The sequence below is a fragment of the Lissotriton helveticus genome, chromosome 4_1, assembly GCF_964261635.1.
Source record: "Lissotriton helveticus chromosome 4_1, aLisHel1.1, whole genome shotgun sequence".
Lineage (NCBI taxonomy): Eukaryota > Metazoa > Chordata > Amphibia > Caudata > Salamandridae > Lissotriton > Lissotriton helveticus.
Genome location: NC_136063.1, coordinates 2,029,416,795 through 2,029,438,033, shown reverse-complemented (window position 1 = coordinate 2,029,438,033; position 21,239 = coordinate 2,029,416,795). Strand labels below are relative to the sequence as shown.

Sequence of the window (21,239 nt, the reverse complement as noted above, 5' to 3'; positions counted from 1 at the left end):
TTCAGTATAAACAACTACATCCAAAAAATCTACAGACATTTTGTCCATGTGACATGTGAACTTTAGATTACAGTCGTTAACATTTAAGGTTTCCACAAATTGTACAGCATCTTCTTTGCTACCCCTCCAGACACAAAACACATCATCTATATACCGAGCCCAGAGGACCACGTTCTGAGTAAAGGCCAGAATGTTATTGGCCACCTGCTCCTCCCACCAGCCCAAGAACAGACCAGCGTAGCTGGGGGCAAAGCAGGTTCCCATCGCGGTCCCCTGAGCCTGGCAATAGACGACATGATTGAACAAGAAGTAGTTATTCATAAGACAGGTTCTCATCATCTTAATCAACATATTAGTGTGAGATATGTTGTCGGCTCCCCGTTGTTGTAAAAAGTGGAAGTTGGCAATCAGTCCCAAAGTGTGCGGTATGCATGTATACAGACTGTTTACGTCAAGGGTCATAAGCCACATGCCCTCCTCCCATCTAATGGATTCAATGGATCTTAAAAAATCCCTTGTGTCTTGCAAATAGGATGGTAGTTTTTGGACATACGGTCTCAGAAAGTGATCGATATATCTGGAGGTATTACCAGAGGCGCAGAGCCTCCTGACAAAGGGTCCACAACCCCACCCCGCCCTGTTTGTTGCAGTACCACATGGCGGTGGTGTTGTCCGTGAACACCTGCACTACACTTCCCCGGACAGAGGAAAGGAATGCCTTCAGTGCAAGTGGGATTGCCCGCAGCTCCAGAAGGTTGATATGGAGCCGGGACTCCGCCGGAGACCAGAGGCCTCTGATCTTCGCCTCTCCCATGTGGCCCCCCACCCCAGGAGGGACGCATCCGTCACTACTACGTGCTCCGGTTGGGGTAGGGAGAGGGATCTGCCGCTGACCCAATCGCGGTCCGTGAGCCACCACTGCAACTGTCTCGCAGTGCCCTCCGAGATCAGGACGTGGTCGGACAGGATGCCCTGATGCTGGGCCCACTGAAACTTCAGGTCCCACTGCAGAGCCCGCATCTGCCACCGGGCGTGATGCACCAGAAGGATGCAGGAGGCCATCAGCACCAGGAGCCGCAATGTCAACCTGACAGAGACTCGGGATAAAGGCCAAAAGATCGGAATCAGAGCCTGAATATCCTGAACCCGCTGTTCGGGAGGATAAAGCCGAAACTGCGCCGAGTCCAGAACTGCTCCGATGAAGAGGAGCTTCTGAGAGGGACACAGGTGTGAGTTCGGCACATTGATGGAGAACCCCAGCAGGTGCAAGAAGTCCGCCGAAGTCTGGAGGTGGCTAACGACTGTCTGGGGCGAGCCCGCCTTCAACAACCAGTCGTCGAGATAGGGGAAGACTGACACCCCTAATCTGCACAGATGGGCTGCGACCACCGTCATCACTTTCGTGAACACCCGAGGAGTGCTGGTAAGGCTGAAAGGTAGCACAGTAAACAAAGTGCTTGCGGCCTACCGTGAACCGCAGGTAACGCCGGTGGGCCGAGAGGACGGGGATGTGAAAATATGCGTCCTGCAAGTCCAACACTACCATCCAGTCTTCTGGGTCTAGGGCAGCTAAGACCTGAGCCAAAGTCAGCATCTTGAACTTTTCCTTCCGGAGGAAGCGGTTGACGTTCCGCAGGCCCTCTTTGCCATTCTTGGGAACCAGAAAGTAGTGGGAGTAACAACCACACCCTACTTCTGGCACAGGAACGCGTTCGATGGCCCCCTTGGCTAAGAGTGCCGTAACTTCCTCTTGCAGAAGTTGCAAGTGATCCCCGACCCACGGTGGTACTGCGGTGGCATGGCTGGAGGGGTCGCCTCGAAGGGGAGGGAGTAGCCCCTTCGGACGATTTGCAGCACCCACCTGTCCGATGTGATGTCGCGCCAGTGGAGGAGGTGATGGCGAACCCTGCCCCCCACTGGCGTCGAATGGGCCTGAAAGCTCGGACTAGGAAGGCTTTGAGGCGGATGCTGCGGGGGTGGATGTGGACTGGCCGCGCCACTGTCCCCTAGCACCATCACGGCGGTTATCACTTCTGCTGCTGCGTTGGATGATAGTCTGCAGCCCGTGGCTGGCAGGACGTGAGGGGCGCCCCTTCCTTGGCCACGAAAGGAGCGAAAGGCAGAAGTCTGCTGGCGCTGGCCCGACAGGCCCAAGGACTTGGCCGTAGCCTTGGAGTCCTTGAAACGCTCAAGCGCACTGTCTGCCTTGTCGCCAAAGAGGCGATGGCCATCAAACGGCATGTCCATGAGGGAATTCTGGACATCAGCTGAAAAAATTGGCGGACCTCAGCCAGGCGTGGCGGCGAACCGCCACCGTCGTGGAAATTGCCCTGCCCATCGAGTCCGTGGTATCCAGCCCACATCGGATAGAATACTGTGCTGCATCCCGCCCTTCCGCAAGTGCTTGAGCGAGATTGACCCGGGCCTCCTCCGGGCAAGCTGGCAGCACGTTTGCGACCGGGTCCCACAGAGAGTGGGTATAACGGCCAAAAGGCAAGCAGTGTTGACCGACTGCAACCCCAAACTAAGTGAGGAGAACAGCTTCTTACCGAACTGCTCATACCTTTTGGATTCCCGATCAGGTGGTGCAGTCGGGAATGCGGTCTGGGAGTTAGAGGCCAGGATAACCAGGCCCTCAGGGGTGGGGTGGGTGGACAGGAAGCTAGGGTCGCCCGGGGCCGGGCAGTGGCGCCTGGCCACGTTCCGATCTACAGAGGGACCTGTAGCGGGCCTGGACCAAGTGCCCAACAGAACGTCAGTAAGGGCCTCATTAAACGGCAGTAGAGGCTCCAAAGAGCTTGCCTGCGGTTTAAGGACCTCGGTGAGGAGGTTAGTCCTCACGGCCACGACGGGGAGCTCAAGACCCAAGGCCTTGGCCGCCCTCGTCAGCACCACGCTGTAAGCAGCCCCCTCCTCCGTAGCCACGGTAGGAGGGGAGACAAAGCCAGTGTTGGGCGAAGTGTCCAAACCACTGGCCTCCCCTGGATTCACTGCCCAGTCCTGAAACGACTGGAACTCTCGTGCCAGAGGGTCCTCAGACCCCTCCCAATCCCCCTCGCCTCCCATCTCCTGATAATCAGGTTCAAAGGATGGGGCAGGATCATAGAAGAATTGCTCTTCTCTCGGCATCGAATGCGGCGCCGAGCGGCACCGGTCAAATGCCGGATCCGGACCGAGGGAGGGACCGGGGACGACGTCGTCCGGGCTGACACCCTGGGTGTCGGCGCCGGCGGAGGGGTCGTAAGGTCGACCAGCGGCGACCCGGATCCGGGCCCGGTGGGGCCCTGCGGCGTCAGGACCGGAGTCGTCGACGGCGCCAGGGCTGAAGCACCAGACGGCGCCGGGGCCGAAGCACCCAGCCTGCTTAGGCTCCCAGTTGGGGCCGCGGGGCCCGAAGGCGCCACAGCGGGACTCGACGGAGGAGAGAGCGACCTCATGGCCATGAGGAAGGCATCGATCTCCTCCGGAGTCGCGTTCAGCCCAGGGACCGGCCGGTATGGATCTGGCAGCGGCGCCTGCGGCTCCGGTGGAGCAGCGTGGGCAGTATCACCCGAACCCCCTGCCGCATCTCGCGAGCGTCGGGGGGGGGGGGAGTCGGAAGAGCGATGTCGTCTCTTCGACTTCTTGTGCCTCTTACCTGAGGACTTGGAGCACGACGAATGGTGTCGACTTGCCGAGCTGCGATGACTGTGGCCCCGCGACCGGTCCTTCGACCTCCTCCTCGACCTGGACCGTGAACGGCACGGGGCCGACTGCCGGACCTCCAGGCGCCTATGGGACCGCTCCCAACCAGCCTTCGACGTCAAGGCCCGGCAGTCGGGGCACGACTTGTCGTCATGGTCGGCCCCAGGGCAATACAGGCACCGGCGATGAGGGTCGGTAACCAACATCAGTCGGTTGCAAACGGCACAGGGCTTGAACCCGGGCATCCCTACCGGCACCGATAGTCTTACGACTCGAACCAGGATCAAAAAGTTCAAAAAAGTTAGTCAAAAAGTGACTAAGGAGTACTGCTTTTTCCGGATCTGCGCTTGCTAGCGTGGAAAAAAGAAGAACTGACTTCAGCGCGCGAGGGCGGCGTCTAAGTACTCCGGAGACGTCATCCCTGCGCCAACGACGACGGAGCCGCAGACGACGCCTACCGACGCGCAGGTGTACTGCTACGCAAAACTTTTCGGATCCAGTCTGACACCTGGGGATATTCTAAGGTAAGGAATCTAACACTAACCTGTTTCTTTCAGATACAGCCCTATTTCATGGCACACATACATGGTCCATGCTCGCCCATGACAACAAAAATCAGCATTAGGGATCTAAACATCACTACATTTGGGACACTCAGGGCAAGATTGCACATTCATCACCATGCAAGGAACTTTTTTATCCCAACAAGTATGATTACTTATTCCGGCCAGCTGCATCTCCTCCGCTATGGCGGAGGAGCATCACCCCCACCCCCGCTGCCTCGAAATGACAAGAAAGGAAAAATAAAACAATGATGAACACTTTTTACTATTGTTTTATTTTTCTTGTTCTGATGAGTCTTGGGACGGGGCGAGGGGGATGACAGGCACAGGGGGGGAAGTAATGCACTGTTGTCAGTGCGCATGACGGTTTGGCTAGCCGTCTCAGGCCGTCCAAACTGTCATGCACACTGAAGCTCTCTCCAACCCCAGTTGCATTGCTGGGTTGTAGAGAGCAGGCATAGCTCCCAGTCTCCCTGGAAGAGCAAATTCAGAGCACTCGGGCCAATTCTGATGCTGCTTTCCTGTAATAAGGCTGGGAGCCTGTGTCTGCACGGAGAGGAGCGGAAGAGCGCGACACGGCCAGCTGCAAATAGTTTTTTTTTTAATGTGTTTCTTTTTTATTTTGTCACGTGACCCCGTACAAATAGCCCCCCACTCAACACCACCTGCAACTGATTCGGACATTAATGATTTCTCGTTTAATCTTTGCCTCAACCACCACTATGGCCCTTATCTATGGCTGTCTACTACCTCCCTTTGGATTACATAGTCACCCCACCAAGAACCTTGGGAACTTGTCTTGAGTAATTGTAAATTTAACGTGTAAATATGTTGTCTCGTCTTGAGTAATTGTAAATGTAATCTGTAAATACGTGATCTTCTGCGCTCTTATGTATCCTGCCCCACCCCCACTACTCGATCCGTTACCTCTTGATTCTAAGCCTGTCTATGCAATGCTATGTTTTCCTATAAAGCGCTCTGATACCCTAACGGGTCAAGTTTGCGCTCTATAAAACACAGAAAGAAAGAAATAATGATGAGGAATGGATTGAAGTGAGGGGTGACTCGTTTGGTACCATGTGCTGTGACAAATATTGTTTGGCTCAGGTCATTTACATATATATACTGTAGAGGGAGGCTGCATTTATAGAATTAAATGAATATTAGTGAGCCTCGGAGAAAGGTTGACTACCTTGTCTTTAACCCCACAGAAATACATTGGCTGGAGTGTGGCAAATTAGGTACCTTTGATGGACACGTTGCTTGACAGAGGCTAATTCCTCATTTGCCTTGTAGAGGGAAATTATTTGTTTGAAAAACAATACAAATATTTGTGAACCAATGTGATATTCCTATTGGAGAAGTATGATTATTTATTCAGGCATGTCTCCACAGCAATGCACTTGAGTAAAGGTGATCCGTTTGGCGCTATCTATTGTGACAAAGTTTGTTCAGCCTGGACAATGCATTTAGAGACAGTGTAGCGAGATGCTTAATTTGCTAAGATCTACATAAATATTGGTAAGCCATGAGAGGAAGGATGGCTACTTAATAGTCTATAACGTCATGGGAATATAATGGCTGGAGGGAAACGTTGCTTGACTCAGACTCACTCCTCATAAACCTTGCAAGGGGATGTGGAGTATGTGAAAAACAAAAATATTTGTGAGCCAAGCTCTACCTTCTTTTACCTCAGCTCAGACTGCAGGGGCCTGCATGTTTTCTGCCATGTCTCCAAGAGCCTCATAAGCAGCCCCTTTTTCACCACCAAATGCTACTTAGAGTACCCCTGCACACACTAGTCTTCTTAGAACATCGTCTGTTCTGTTCGTTTCTGTCCGTATAGGCCCACCAGAACATGCCTCTGCAAAGTCACCCGATTCCCCATGACTGAGTCTGACCGTCCGCCTCTACACAGCCAGCTGCACTGTCAACAGGCCGCGGCCCGCGAGCGGCTGGCCCATTACTTCCGGGGCCTTGGATTATTTGTTATCCAATAGCGGGGCTTGTTTGGCGGTAGTACTGCCTCCGAACTCCAACCAATGTCGGCACTGAGCGAGAAACGCTAGCTAGTTTCAAATAGAATACCTTTCCCATGGTTGACCTGAACAGCCTGAGTGGAACGGATTGGATGTGGGAGATGTTATGGGTCCTCGCCCGCACGACTGCATTTTCACTCCACTGGTGAGGTCCCGAGCACTTTCGAAAAATGCGCCACCGGTATGAATATGGAGTCTGGGGTGCCTGAAAGAGTCAGGGAGGCAGCAGATGATGATATTGGTCCCGCGGGCACAGCACCGAGGCCACATTCCTGGCTAGAAAGCAAATTTCTTAAAGTAACCACTTCTCCCACCCTGAGCATAACCATCGACGATCACCAACCTGTTGCCATCATTGCAGTGGAAAGGTACTTGGCTACGATATGTACCAGCGAAAATAAGACTCCGGCAGTCTCCATGCCTCCCCGCGATGACTTCTGCTATGACGTAACCATCTCAGATGGGGTTTACCAGGAAAAGTGGCACCTGGACAATGGGTTGAACTTTCTGGTGCAGAGAAATATATTAAAGTGCGGCACAGAAGTGAACATTACAAAATGTTCCTACATATACGATGAGAGACGAATGGGTTGGGGGTTTATGTGCATTGAAGAACTTTTTTGTGGAAAGGATGGCCTACGTCCCAATACGTTACCATGTAGAGAAATAGAAAAGAAAAAGGACCCACATTTGCCTCTGAAAGGGGGTATGAAACATTACCTTCCATTGTGGAATAACGAAGAACCTTATGGGGATATATGGATCCAAAATAATATACCAGACGTTCAACTTAACTTTAACAGTAAGTGTATACGTTCGCCAGAACACTTTGGCAAAAAAACCTCGGAATACCACAACTAACCAACAGTTGTTTCTTAATTTTTCCATGTACCTAGTGTTTGAGTGCGTTACATTCTTTATTGCAGGTCAACCATCCAAGTGCTGCTCAAACCACAGGGGACATTAGTTTCTGTCTCTTTCTCTCTCTCAGGTAAAGCATCCTAGTGCTACTCAAGACAAAGGAAAACACAGGTGATATTCGTTAGTGCCCAACTTAAAAGAGAGTGATGTGTCCTGCAAAGGTTCTCTTAGCAGTTTGTCAGTTGGCGGAATGATAGGAATTCCTTTTTAGGTCTCGACTAGTAGGCGTGCATGAACTGTCTCGAACCAAGACTTGCTGTATCTACATCGTAGGCTTATAGCCCACCTTTAGGCTTACCATTTGCTGGCTCCATTGTCACTCCATTTTGCTTTCTCCCTATTTGTCAAGAGCGTGCCTACGTCATGCCTCTTCCGGTGTTTAGCTCTCCCTGAGTGCACCACCCAACTGCAGCTGAACATATGCAGCGGACCTTGTAGGGCATTGTTTTAGGACTGCTTTTTCATTTTTGGGAATGAGCGACGAGTGGTATGGTTAGGAGCGTACTATTAGAGCAGCATTTGAGACCAGAACTTCATCCTTGAGGGTCGGCTGTGCGCGCCTCTTGTTTGACACGGTATTTGGTAGGTACTAAGCAGTCCAAATAGTTGCCTGATTAGACTTAACATGCCAATGCACAGATGTCACTGTTGGTCTTTGTAACAGCCACTGCACATATTATACAGATGATTTGCCAGTCATATTTAGTGTGTGCACGAGCATTTATCAAGTAAAATGCCAACCATTTTATGAACTTTTTGCTGGATACCTTCTTATCCCAGTGTCTTTGTTGGCATATAAAAACGAAGAAAAGCTGATGAGTGTTAGACATGTCATCGTATATCTACTATGCGCTTCGATGTTCCTGCTTCTCATTGATGTAGTCTTTTGTGAACTGGAGATCATTTCCCTGCTCCACAAGTCCAATGTTCCCACGTTTGGTTCATGTTCTGCAGTGCAGATGCCCTGCCAGCTGCGCCTCTCCACTTTGTTGGTAATTGTTTGCAAATCGAAATACTCCGTATGTATCGCAGTCTGTGAAACTGTAGATGAAAAGGCTTTTTCAAGCTTTATATCTGGTTACACGTAGATAGATACCTTAGTAGCAGTTATAATTGTAGATGAGTCTCTTGGTGCTGATTTTTAATTTATTTATTTATTTCTACCTCATAAAGTGTTAATATTGTGTTTTTTCACGCAGCTATGTGTTCTGCCATGGCAGCATTGTACAGATTTGGTAGCAGCACTAACATAATGACTTCATCACATATGAAGTCCTGGATCATGGCCAACCTGACATGAAAGGTCCTATTTTCTCTACATGGGTGAGCGAGTGAGCGGCAGCTGGATGGTAACTCTTGAAGTACCGGGCCGATTAAAAAAAAAAAAAAAAAAAAAAAATCTCACTAGTTCAATACTGCTGTGAAGTTTATACATTAATTTCCATTACAGAATTAGGTAAAGTGCAGCATAATTATTCAGTTTTATTTTTAGTTCTTTATAGAATTGTGCTATATATTTAAAATAATGTATTCTGTGCATACGAGCTCCAGAAACATGACAGCTAAATAGTGTAATGTCACTTAAAGTGCGCAATAAGCAATAACGGCTTAAAAAAAATAGCGTCACTGAAGCAGATGCTTTGCATCAACAATTAGCCCACTATATAAAGAGTAGGAGAATCTTTCCACTGGAAGAGCTAACCACATTAGGGTTTGGAGACGGTCTGAAGAGACGTGGTGTGTTCCAATAAAGGCTAATTTAACGATCATTGGCAAAGTCAATAGGTCTTGTTAATACGAGAGCTATAGACGTTGGTAATGTAAATGCATTTGTGTATGGCTCTAGGGCTGTTATTTATATACACAAATGTATTAACATTGCAGCGCTTATAGTGTTTAGATTGCCGAGACCTATTGGCTTTGCCAATGCTCGTTTAAACTAGAAGTAGACATTACACCAGTGAGCTGTCGTCTTTACAACATACCACAATGCTATCGTCTGTTGCTTAACATTCTATCATTATTGTCCACTTCGGTGTTTGTGTATCTCAAACTGGTCAATCTCAGGCAAATATTTTGCTTAGAGGGAGGGTTTAGACACAGTCAAGTCCCTTTGGTGGGCATGGGACAGACTGCGTATAAGAGCTCACTTGAAGGTACTGTATGCCCCCTCTATTCCCCTTATGCGAAACCCTCAGATCCTGGCTTTGGCAGACGGGGGGGTAACGTGACTCTCTGGCGAATTCAATGGGTTTTGATACATTTGCAGACTTATATCCTAGCGATGCCTTCTGCCCCCCGCGGAGGACACGCAGAGCTTCTCCAAGTTGTTCCTTTATTATAATAATAGGGCACTGTATAGACCTAGACACAGCACCTTTCCCAACCCTCCGGCCCGTCTCCCGGGTCTAGAGCAGATGATCACTAACAGCTCGCCTCGTAGGCTCTTTACCAGACTGTACAATTCAATGCAAATACAGCACCCCTAGTTAGCTCCTGCTGGGCTGGAACTTGGAATTGGAAGGTCTGGTCACGGCTGAAAAATTGGATTTCTGTTGCGGTCAACTCCAAATGCCCTCTTCTAACTACTGACTGAGGTTAATACATTTCAAATATTTACATAGGTACTACAGGACTCCCTCCTCGCTCTACCACATACATGGGGGTGAAGCAGGATGAGAGTGGGTGGAGATGCAGGTCCACTCCCGCCTCCTTCTTGCATATGGCCTGGCAATGCCCACCCATCACTGCCTTCTGGGTTGACATTTTCACCAACTTTCAAGAAATTTTGGGTACACCTAGTGAACCCCAGCCACTTATCCGGTTATTGGGGTATGTAAAAGATACCCAGCCCGAGACTCGTAAATTACATGCAATGCTCCTTTTATTAGTTAAACGCAGAGTCTTCTTACATTGGAGGTAAAGGCGCCCCCCCCCCCCACGGTCAAAGCTTGGGTACAAGACGCACCTTCAGCCGCAACCACTTGACTACCTTCTGGAAATTGATGCCATTAGCCTCTAGAACGAAAGATGTATGGGGCCCCTTCCTTGATTGGCTGAAAACCCTTTAAGAAGGCAGAGCCTCCTCTCCTGTCTGCACTGTTACCCGTGCATCACAGTCACCAAGACCTTAGACATCGAGTATTTCCCAAAAAAGCCCCTCTTATCAGATGTAAAGGCCAATCTCCTAGCTGTCCTGCATAGTGGATTCCCTATTGATAGGCAATTAATATATTGTGATAACATACTCCTAATGTGAGCTTCAATAAGGCAGGTGCTATCAAACAGATATTGTAAAATAGGTAGGGCCTTGACTTTTCGTTATGTTGTGGGTTTATGCATTCATCCTAAATGATGTACCGGATAATTGTATTTTTCTATTGAGATAGAGAATGCATCTATCTTTGTTTTCTTTTCCTTTCTTTGTTATGGTTTATAGAAATGCCAATAAACAAATGTTTTAAAAAAAGTTCTGTGTTTGTTAGCTGGGAGTAAAGCAGTTGTGGTATTTTTTAGGTCGTGGCTAGAGTCAGCGCACATGCGCTGTCCTGTGAGACTTGCTGCACTAGAGTATGGCATAGACGCCCCGCCCATTGTCCGCCCATATCCTTCATTGGCTTGTGCCATTGTCCTTCATAAATGCTGGCTTCTGATTCATAAATAGGCTTGTTAGTCGCTCCTTAGTTCCAACTTGTCTTCTTTTGTAACCTCTCATGGCGACTGGCCCTTTTATTTCGGTTGTTAGATTGTACTGCTACTTAGTCTTGTAAGTACTATTTTCCTTATTGAGTTTCTCCTAGTGCAGACACAACGTCTTCCTGCAACGTTCGATCAATCAATCAGGGAATTGTAAGCGCGCTACTCACCTGTGAGGGTCTGAAAGCGCTGAGGGGGAAGAGGGGTACGCAGTTCCATTCAGTCAAAGAGCCAGGGCTTGATAGTCTTCCTGAAGGCTTGCCTCTTGTGTGACTTTTACTTCTCTCTCTGTTTGGCCGCTGTAGAGACATTACCTCATCGTCCCTCCCTCGCTTCCATTACTTACTTAGTCGAGGCAACCCTGCCTCACCAGACACCCATACCACGTGATTTTATCACGCGGGGGCTATAAATAGCCCCCACCCCCCTTAACCCGCGTGTTTTTTCTTTGTCTCACCTGTGAGAAGCGCGTACCACACGCTGGCCTTTTTGTGGTGCTGCGGTCTTCTTTCTTCGTTGGATTTCTTCTGGATAGGATTACTTCGTGGTTGGGGCTCCGGGGGGGCTCTTCTCCTGCGTTTTCTTCAGCCTGCAGGGCCTGGCGGTGCCGGCCTGAGCGGCGCTGTGCCTTACCTCACCGATGCTGTCTGTGGCTTGCGGTGCTCCCTTGCCGGTGGAGTGGGCGGGTCCGGATGACGGAGTCACCGGCCCTGTGTGGCTGGGGGTGTCTTTCCGGGTTAGAGGCCGGACTGAGAGGCGGCGGCAGGGGGATTTCGTGTGGCTTCCTCGGCTGGCTGTTTCTGCACTTCTGGACATAGTAGGGGCCTCGTATGAGGCAGTTTTTTCTGGTTTTTTTGATTGGTTTATCTTTGTTTCCGATGGGGGGGGTCAGCTTTTCTCTTCCTTTTTTATTGGATTTGTGCGTTTTCCTGCCTGTTGGTTGGTTCCTGCTGCTGGCCTCCTCCCTATTTATGCTGCTTAGGCTGCGCCTTCTGCTTTTGCTGGATTCATAATGTCCAAGCGTGCTTCCAAGCGCAGGCATGTTTTGCCCTCCTCCTCTGACGAGAATGATGTGCCGATTACTGCTCGTCGGACGAGGTCCCAGGGTCCGGTGGACTCTGCAGCTCTTCTTTCTGATTCTGAGGTCCAGGACATGATTGAGGCGGCAGTGTCGCGCGCTCTGGAGTTCAGGGTTCCTGCCAAGCGCAAGTCTTCTAGTCCTGCGGTGGGTCCGGTGGACTCTCCCTCTGAGGACTCTTCTTCTGGCGTTGCCCTTCCCTCTACCTCTTCCGGGAAGTTTGTGCGCAGGGAGGAGGTCCCTGCTATCCTCCAGCACATAAGGGAGAACTTGGGGTTTTCCCCCTTTTCTGCGCCTGAGGGGTCGGATGACATTTTCCTCAGTATGTTAAGCCCCCTGTTCTCCCAATGCCTTGTCATGGGCGCATCAAGGACTTGATTTCTGGGGAATGGCGCGATCTGGGGCGCTCCTCGGTTCCTCGTTTTTTGCAGAAACTATACTCCTTGGAAGAGGGGGATCTTTCTCTTCCTCACTCTGTCAAGGTGGATGCCATGTTGGCCACCCTGATTGGTCGTACGGCGATTAATCCTGAGGATTGTTCTCCAGCTGATACTACTGATAAGAAGGTGGATGGGGCGCTGAAGAAGGCTTTCTCTGCTGGTAACTTGTCCATGCGTGCTGGCATTTATTCTGCTTATGCGGCTCAGTCGTTGGTGTCTGACTTTGGGAAGCTTGCCTCGGCTATCCAGGATGAGTCAGACTGCTCTGACTTGCTTGTCCACATGGAACAACAGGCCAAGCTTTTGGCTGATGTGCCCTCGGATGTGCTTCGTTCTTCTGCCATGGCTTCTGGTTCCTTGGTCCTGGCTCGGAGGAACCTGTGGATGCGGGACTGGAAGGCAGATTCTTCAGAGAAGTCCTCACTCCTTAAGATCCCCTTTGACGGCAAGATGCTTTTTAGGGAGCAGCTGGCCGGTATGATCACCAAGGCGTTTAAGGACCGTAAACATGCTCTGCCTTACAAGGGCAAGCCGTCTGCGTCTCGATCTCGCCGCTTCTGGAATCCGGCGCCTTCCTCTGCCTCTTCTTTCCAGTCTTCCAGACAATCCTCTAGGGCCTTTTCGGACCGTCGGCGTAAGTTCCAACCCAAGAAGGCTGCTGCTGTGCCTGGTCCCAGGGGTCCTTCGGATGCCTTCAAGCGGAAGTCCTGACAACGATGGAGTGGCCGCCTTGAGTCCTGTGGGCGGCAGACTGTTGTTTTTCCTGGAGGCTTGGAATATGGATGTGACGGATCGCTGGGCATTGAATGTTGTCAGGAGAAGTTATGCTATCGACTTTGTTGCGTTTCCTACCGGCTGGGGCACCATCCGTACTCCTGTCCCCAAATCCCTGGTGAAGCGAGTGGTGCTTCTGGAGGGTGTTCGGGATCTTCTGGAGAAGAGCGCAATCGTCCCTGTTCCCCTGGCTCAGCGGGGTCGGGGTTGTTATTCCATTTTGTTTCTGATGCAGAAAGTCTCAGGGGGATTCCGGCCTGTTCTGGACCTCAAGAGGGTGAATGGTTGGGTTTGGGCCATTCCCTTCAAAATGGTGACCTTACAGTCCATCATTCCTTTGGTGGGGATCCGGGACTTCATGACTTCCATCGATCTGCAGGATGCATATCTACATGTTCTGATGACTGCGAGCGACCGGAAGTTTTTGCGTTTTGCGATGGGGGACTCTCACTTCCAGTTTGCGGTTTTGCCATTCGGGCTGAAGTCCGCTCCGCGTGTCTTCACCAAGCTTCTGGCTCCCTTGGTCACTATGGTCCACTCCCAGTGAATCTTTCTCCATCCTTACCTGGACGATTGGTTGGTCCATGCTCCCTCTTTCCGGTTGGCTCTCAGTCACACGGAGGTGGTCCTGGCCGTTTTGAGGGGGCACGGCTTTCTTATCAATTTGGTGATGTCCTTCCTTGTTCCTTCTCTGGATTGTCTCTTCATTGGGGCCTGATTTCGGACAGATTTGGGGGTTGTTACTCTGCCCGAGGCTCGGGTGGTCAAGATCCAGTCCCACATTCTGTCTCTTCTGTCCGGTCCGGTTCAGGTGGCGGGTCGTTGGCTCCAGGTGCAGGGGAACATGGCGCCCGGTTTCATTTACACGCTCTGATGGCTCATGTTCTGGCGCGTTGGTCTCTCCATTGCCTTCCCCTCTCTTTCCCCATTCCGGTGTCCCCTCTGATCCGGTCGGCTCTGGGTTGGTGATTGATTCGGGATCATCTTCTAAGAGGGGTCTCTCTCTCTTCTGGCTCCCGTGGTGGTTACCACGGATGCCAGCCTCTCGGGGTGGGGGGCCTGGCTGGGGGTTCATCGGACCAGGGGCTTCTGGTCCCCCTCTCAGGGCAGGAGGTCATCGAATTGGAGGGAGTTGGAGGCTGTCCGTCTGGCCCTGTTGGCCTTCTCCCGGTTTCTGCTGGGTTCGGTTGTTCTGGTTCGGACGGACAATGTCCCTGCCATGGCTTACGTGAACAAGCAGGGGGGGACGAGGTCCTCGTCTCTGGCCCTGGTGGCGTCTCAGTTGTTCAGTTGTTCAGTTGGGCGTAATCTCATCTTGTATCTCTCTCGGCTATTCACATTCAGGGTGTGTCCAATTCCCTGGCGGATGCTGTCAGCAGGGCCATTCCGTCCTCTGTGGATTTCTGCCTCCATCGGGAATTGTTTGTGGCTCTGACGAGGCGTTGGGGTGTTCCGGTGGTGGACTTCTTTGCTTGTCGGGACACTGCCTTGGTGGCCCGGTTTGTGTCCCGCGGCCGGGAGGGTTCGGCCTGGGCGGTAGATGCTCGCTCTTGCCCTTGGCCTCGCAGGCTTCTGTACGCCTTTCCTCCTTTCCGTCTTCTTCTCCGCTTCCTGCTTCGGGTCCGTTCCTTGGGGGCTCCGGTGATTCTGGTGGCTCCGGCTTGGCCTCGTGCCTCCTGGTTTCCTCTCCTGGTGGAGATGAGGTCGGAGCTTGAATTGTTTCTGCCTCTGTCTCCGTCCCCGTTGGTGTTCCCGGTGTTACAGAGGGATGTTCTGGTCAGGATGCGCTTAGCGGCTTGGAGGTTGAACGCTTAGGTTTGCTGAGTAAGGGTGTTCCGGCTGGCTTGGCCTCTACTCTGCAGGCGGCTAGGCGACCGTCTACCTACAGGTCTTACCTGAGGCACTGGCGTTTTTTCAGTCGGTGGTGTCGTGACCAGGATTTGGACCCCACTTCCTCTTCCTTGTTTGAGGTGATGCTTTTTCTCCAGGAGGGTGCTGCTTTGGGCTTGAAGGTTTCTTCCCTTCGTTTACAATGGGCTGCGATTAGGGCGTTCCGGAGCTCTTGGGGCAATCTCTCTGATAAGGATAAGTTGGTTGGTCGCCTTTTTAAAGGGTTTGGGTAATGTTCACCCTGTCCCTTTGTGGCATTTTCCCACGTGGGATCTGTCTCTGGTCTTGGACGCTCTGATGTCCCCTCCCTTTGAGCCCCTGCTTTCTGTTGATCTGCGTCATTTATCCTTCAAGACCTTCTTTTTGGTGGCCATTTCCTCTGCTCGACGCTTGGGTGAGCTTGGTGCTCTCTCTTCCAAGCATCCTTTTTGTCGGATTTTTGAGGACAGGATTATTTTGAGGCCTCTCCTTTCCTTTCGTCCTAAAGTGGATTCTCAGTTCCACCGGGATCAAGAGTTGGTTCTTCCTTCCTTTTTTGACTCTCCAGTGTCTGAGTCCGAGGTGCGGCTGCACTCTTTGGATGTTCGGCGGGCTCTTCTGATCTATTTGGAACGGGTTGCTCCTTTCCGTTTGTCTGATTCTCTTTTTGTTAATTTTGGGCCTGTGAATCGGGGTTTGCGTCCTTCTACTCCTTCCTTGAGTCGTTGGGTTCGGTCTCTGATTTCTTTGGCGTACGAGGCGTCTGGGCACCTTTCTCCTTTGGGGGTTCAGGGTCGTTCCACTCGGTCCATGGCGGCGTCCTGTGCGGAAGTCCAAGGGGCTTCCATTTCGGAGATTTGTCGTGCTGCCACCTGGGCCTGCCCGTTGACCTTTGCCTCTCATTACCGGATTGGCCAAGAGGTTGACCGTGCTGACGTCTTTGGGTTCAGGGTTCTTTCCACTGTGGTTCCTGTTTAGTGGTTTTTCCCTGTTTTCTGTGTTTTTTAATAAACCTGTTTTTGTGTATTCCTTATTGGTTGTCCTGTTTGGTTTTGTACTTCTCGACTAAGTAAGGAATGGAAGCGAGGGAGGGACGATGAGGTAATGCCTCAATTACTTACCGGTAATTGCATTACTCTGAGTCCTACTCCCTCGCTTCCATTACTTACATCCCTCCCGCCCTCCCTGGTAGTCCGGGCCACCCAATTGGTATGGTTTCGGTCTCTGTGGTAATACAGGAGGGTTAAGGGGGGTGGGGGCTATTTATAGCCCCCGCGTGATAAAATCACGTGGTATGGGTGTCTGGTGAGGCCGGGTTGTCTCAACTAAGTAAGTAATGGAAGCGAGGGAGTAAGACTCAGAGTAATGCAATTACCGGTAAGTAATTGAGACATTACTTGACAACTAAGTCCTGCCGAACAGAGAGTGTGCACATCACATGTTCTGCTTTAGTGAAGGTTTTATAAAAGGGAAATACCCCGTAGAACTCCACTCTCTCCGTGTGCAGATTCGGCTCCGGGGGAGTGGGGGGGGAGGGGTTGACTCTGTCTGCGGGAAGCAGGTTTCAATAAATGCTGGAGTGGGGAAGGTGAGGTGGGGTGTGCAGAGGCTGCTCACGGTAATAGCACTGATGTCTGTTCCTCCTTTTTTCACCTCCGTACTGTTCGCCCAATATATGATTTCTGACTGGTGGCTGGTGTGGGTTCTCATAGGGCCGATAGCTTAGACTTCTTGCACGAGCTTTTATTTATTAATTGTGACTTCTGTTGTACTTTCACAGACATTAAAATTTTCTACATTCCTAACTTGAGGTGGCTGATTCAACAAAATAACAAGGAGAGAGCCGAGCCAGGGATCTGGCTTGACTCCAGGAGACTGCATGAGCCGTGCCTTGAAAATGTTCAGAATGTTATAATCGTGCAGCAAACAATATGTTAAAATAGGATATAGTCCATTGAAAATTAAAATACAGGTGTTTAACGAAAGGAAACATTTCACCTTAGTACATCATATTAAATCACTGCAGTGAGAGGTATTTACTAAAAGTTGTAGTTTTTAAAAAATGAACTTAGAAGTATTCCTGCTACCCGCCCTGGCCCCACCCTGATCTGATGACGAAGCCATTAGTGAAGGAGCAAGTCAGTTGCCAGTATAACCTAATTATGGCCTAGATTCTTATTATATGTGGCGCAACGTTTTAGACTAGCAAATCACACAAAATAGCTGTGAAACAAGTCCTAGGGAGTGAAGTTTACCACAGAGTGCTCCTTCTCAAGGTACCGGAAGTGGTATTCACCAGAGGAAACTGCTCCAGGCAACTTTAGGTGTCCCAGGTGTCTGGACTTAGAATTATTCAGTTCACATGGGGTGTAGCAAAAGAATATTTCTTCAGCTGAACTAAAAAGAGAACTGCCCATCCAAACCCTCCCAAGCAAAAGAAATAGCCCATCCAACCATTTACGACTTGCTCTAAACAGGTGGTAACAGTGAACTTGTCATGGGGACCCTCGTCTACATCTATTTTATGTTCGGGATTGCAAACAAAAAACTGGGGCATTTAATTCATGCTGATTAAAGTGTGCAACTGAAATCAAAAAACATATGCTAAATACCAATATTTCTAGTACAGGGTTTGCATTTCACAATTCAATGCACTCTGGCATTTGGAATTGTTGTTTGCTTTGTTTGACTCAATTCAAATAATACAGTTCATAAAAGTGATTATGATAGGAAATCTCACTGCTGGGAAGTGCTGCTAGTTGTCCGTGGAGCATTCTGGTAGCCCGGACTGTGGCATACTCTAGTTGCAAAAGACATGCAGGTGCTCAATCAATCAATCATTACATTTGTAAAGCGCACCACATACCCGTGAGGGCCTCAAGGCGCTGGGTGGGGGGGGGGCTGCTACTGATCGAAGAGCCAGGTCTTGAGGAGTCTTCTGAAGGCCAGCAGGTCCTGGGTCTGCCGTAGGTCGGCCGGGAGCGTGTTCCAGGTTTTGACTGCGAGGTAGGAGAAGGAGCTGCCGCCGGCGGTGGTTTTCCGGATGTGTGGAACTGTGGCGTGGGCGAGGTGGGGGTGTAGAAGCTGAAGGTATGCCGATCCGGCGTTGTGTATGGCTTTGTGTGCGTGGATGAGGAGTTTGAAGGTGATCCTCTTGTCGACGGGGAGCCAGTGTAGGCCTCTTAGGTGGGGTGTGATGTGGCTCTGTCGGGAGGCGTCGAGGATCAGTTGTGCCGTGGCGTTCTGGATGCGTTGCAGCCGTCTCAGGAGCTTGGTTGTTGTTCCTGTGTAGTGGGCGTTCCCGTAGTCCAGTCTGCTGGTGACGAGGGCCTGGGTGACGGTTTTCCTTGTGTCGGAGGGGATCCATTTGAAGATCCTGCGGAGCTTTTGGAGGGTGTTTAAGCAGGACGCGGAGATGGCGTTGACTTGCTTGGTAATGGAGAGGGTGGAGTCGAGGATGACCCCCAGGTTGCGCGCGTGGTTGGGGGGGTTCAGGGGATGTTCCTAGCGATATAGGCCACCAGGAGTCGTCCCAGGCCGATGGGGTGGGGCCGAAGATGAGGACCTCTGTCTTGTCTGAATTCAGTTTCAGCCTGCTGTCCTTCATCCATTCAGCGACGGCCTTCATTCCTCTGTGGAGGTTGGTTGTGGCGGTGTGGGTGTCTTTGGTGAGGGATATGATCAGCTGGGTGTCGTCGGCGTAGGAAATGATGTTGAGGCTGTGTTGTCGTGCGACGTGGGCAAGTGGAGCCATGTAGATATTGAACAGTGTCGGGCTGAGGGAGGATCCCTGTGGAACTCCGTAGATGATCTTGGTGGTCTCGGAGCGGAAGGGTGGGAGGCGGACGCTCTGGGTTCTGCTGGAGAGGAAGGATGTGGTCCATGCCAGGGCCTTCTCTTGGATTCCGGCATTGAGGAGGCGTGCTGTTAGGGTGCCGTGGCAGACCGTGTCGAAGGCTGCTGATAGGTCCAGGAGGATGAGGACGGCTGTTTCTCCTTTGTCCATGAGGATCCTGATGTCGTCGGTGGCGGCGATGAGGGCGGTCTCGGTATTGTGGTTGCTGCGGAAGCCGGATTGGGATGGGTCCAGGATGTTGTTGTCTTCGAGGTATCGGGTCAGCTGTCTGTTGATGATCTTCTCTGTGACTTTCGCAGGGAAGGGGAGCAAGGAAATGGGCCGGAAGTTCTTGAGGTCTTTGGGGTCCGCCTTGGGTTTCTTCAGTAGGGCGTTGATCTCGGCGTGCTTCCAGCTCTTCAGAAAGGTTGCTGTCTCGAAGGAGATGTTGATTGTTTTCCGGAGATGGGGTGCGATGGCTGTGCTGGCTTTATTGAAGACGTGATGAGGGCATGGGTCAGATGGGGATCCGGAGTGGATGGAGTTCATGGTCTTGATGGTGTTTTCGTCACTGACGTTGGACCAGGTGGTCAGACGACTGACGCGGGTGGGGGTCGCAGGGGTGATGGTCTCGGCAGCGGATGTGGGGGTGTTGGTGTTGAAACTGTCGTGGATGTCGATGATCTTGCGGTGAAAGAAGGTGGCCAGTGAGTCGCACAGGTCTTGTGATGGTGGAATGTCGTTGGTGTTGGAGCTGGGGTTGGAGAGTTCTTTCACGATGTTGAAGAGCTCTTTGCTGTTGTGTGCGTTGTTGTCTAGGCGGTCCTTGAAGGCGGTCCTCTTGGCAGTCTTGATGAGTTGGTGGTGTCTGCGGGTGGCGTCCTTGTGGGCGGTGTCGGGGTCGGTGGGGTCTGCGGGTGGTTCCAGGGCGAGGGTGGTGGTCAGTTGGTCCTTGGTGATCTTGCTCCAGTGGCGTCGTGGCAACTGTTGGGTGTGGTGTGTTTCCTGAAGGTGAAGTGGACGCATCTTTGGTCTGTCCAGTGGGCTTCAGTGGTGTGGGTTAAGGAGACGTGAGGACTAGCGGAGAAGATGGGGTCCAGTGTGTGGCCAGCGGCGTGGGTGGGTGTTGTCACGAGCTGTTTGAGTCCGAGGTTAGCGAGGCTGTTGATGAGGGCCTTGGAGTTGACGTAGTTGTTGTTCTCGAGGTGGAAGTTCAGGTCCCCGAGGAGGATGTAGTCCATGGAGGCGAGGGCATGGGTGCTGATGAGGTCGGCGATGTGTGTCGCTGAACTGTGGTCGGGGTCCGGGTGGTCTCTAGACGAGTGTTCCTCTGAGGGTGGTGTTGGGGTCGTGTGGATCTGGAAGTGCATGTGCTCGGCAGTGGTGAGGGTGTCGTCGGTGTTGGTCGAGACTCTTGAGGGTGTCCTTGTGGATGATGGTGATTCCCCCTCCCACTCCGTTGGTGCGGCCTCTACGGGAGATCTTGTAGCCCTCTGGGATAGCTATGGCGATGTCGGGTGCCAAGGTGGCGTTCAGCCAGGTCTCCGTCAGGAAGCCGACGTCTGTTGTGGTTGAGTCAAGGAGATCCCAGAGTTCGATGGCGTGCTTGCGAGCAAAGCGGGTGTTGAGCAGGATGCAACGGAGGTGGTTGGGTTCTCTGGTTGCTGGTTTGGCGGGCCGGATGCTGGTGAAGCTGCAGTGAATCATTTTTGACACTAAGTACATACAGCTGTGCAACTCGAAATGAACTGCAAGGTGCGGGACATCGATTTTCAAGATTAGATGTAATGCGTGCCCACGGAACGGAGCACGCAACGGGTGATGGACGCTAAACTGGATTAAAGTTAAAAGGAATCAATTAGTAACACAAAAAACTGGGTGTGCTTTAGTATTCTGATTGCTGGAAGCTGCAGTTCCGGCAAGTGAAGGGCCCTTGGGTGCGCTTTGGGGTGGCCCGGTAGCAGGAGTGGTCTCGTCCGGGGTTGGGTGCGTGGAGGGTGCTGGAGTCGTAGTGCAGTCTGGTGTTGTGGCGGCTTCGGTGTCCAGGGGTTCTGGCGCTGGGCGCGGTCCAGACACAGACGGGCTTGCCTCTGGCATGCCTCCGGCGCGGCTGCGCAGCGGCCACCATTTATGGCAGGTAGGGAGGGAGGAGCAGCTGGGGGGCGGGGCCGCAGGGGAGCAGCGGCGGGGATACAGAAGGGGGAATGGGGGGAACGGACAACGGTGGCGAAACAGGAAAGAAGTATAAAGTACAGAAACGGCCAACAAGCAGAACACAGTACAGCAAGCAGAGAGCAATACCAAACTTATACCGGGGCACAGCAGGACCGAACTCTCAGT

At 51.6% G+C, this 21,239-nt stretch overlaps 1 protein-coding gene across 1 annotated transcript in view; it reads left to right on the top strand.

Annotated features, from left to right (window-relative positions):
- The first annotated feature begins 6,268 nt into the window (after positions 1 to 6,268).
- The window catches only part of RADX (RPA1 related single stranded DNA binding protein, X-linked), a 395,634-nt gene continuing 380,663 nt past the window's right edge, over positions 6,269 to 21,239 (top strand). Inside the window, exon 1 of the mRNA XM_078688667.1 lies at positions 6,269 to 7,088. Coding sequence (XP_078544793.1) covers positions 6,470 to 7,088 — 619 coding nt within the window. The 5' untranslated portion in view covers positions 6,269 to 6,469. The remainder of the gene's footprint in view (positions 7,089 to 21,239) is intronic.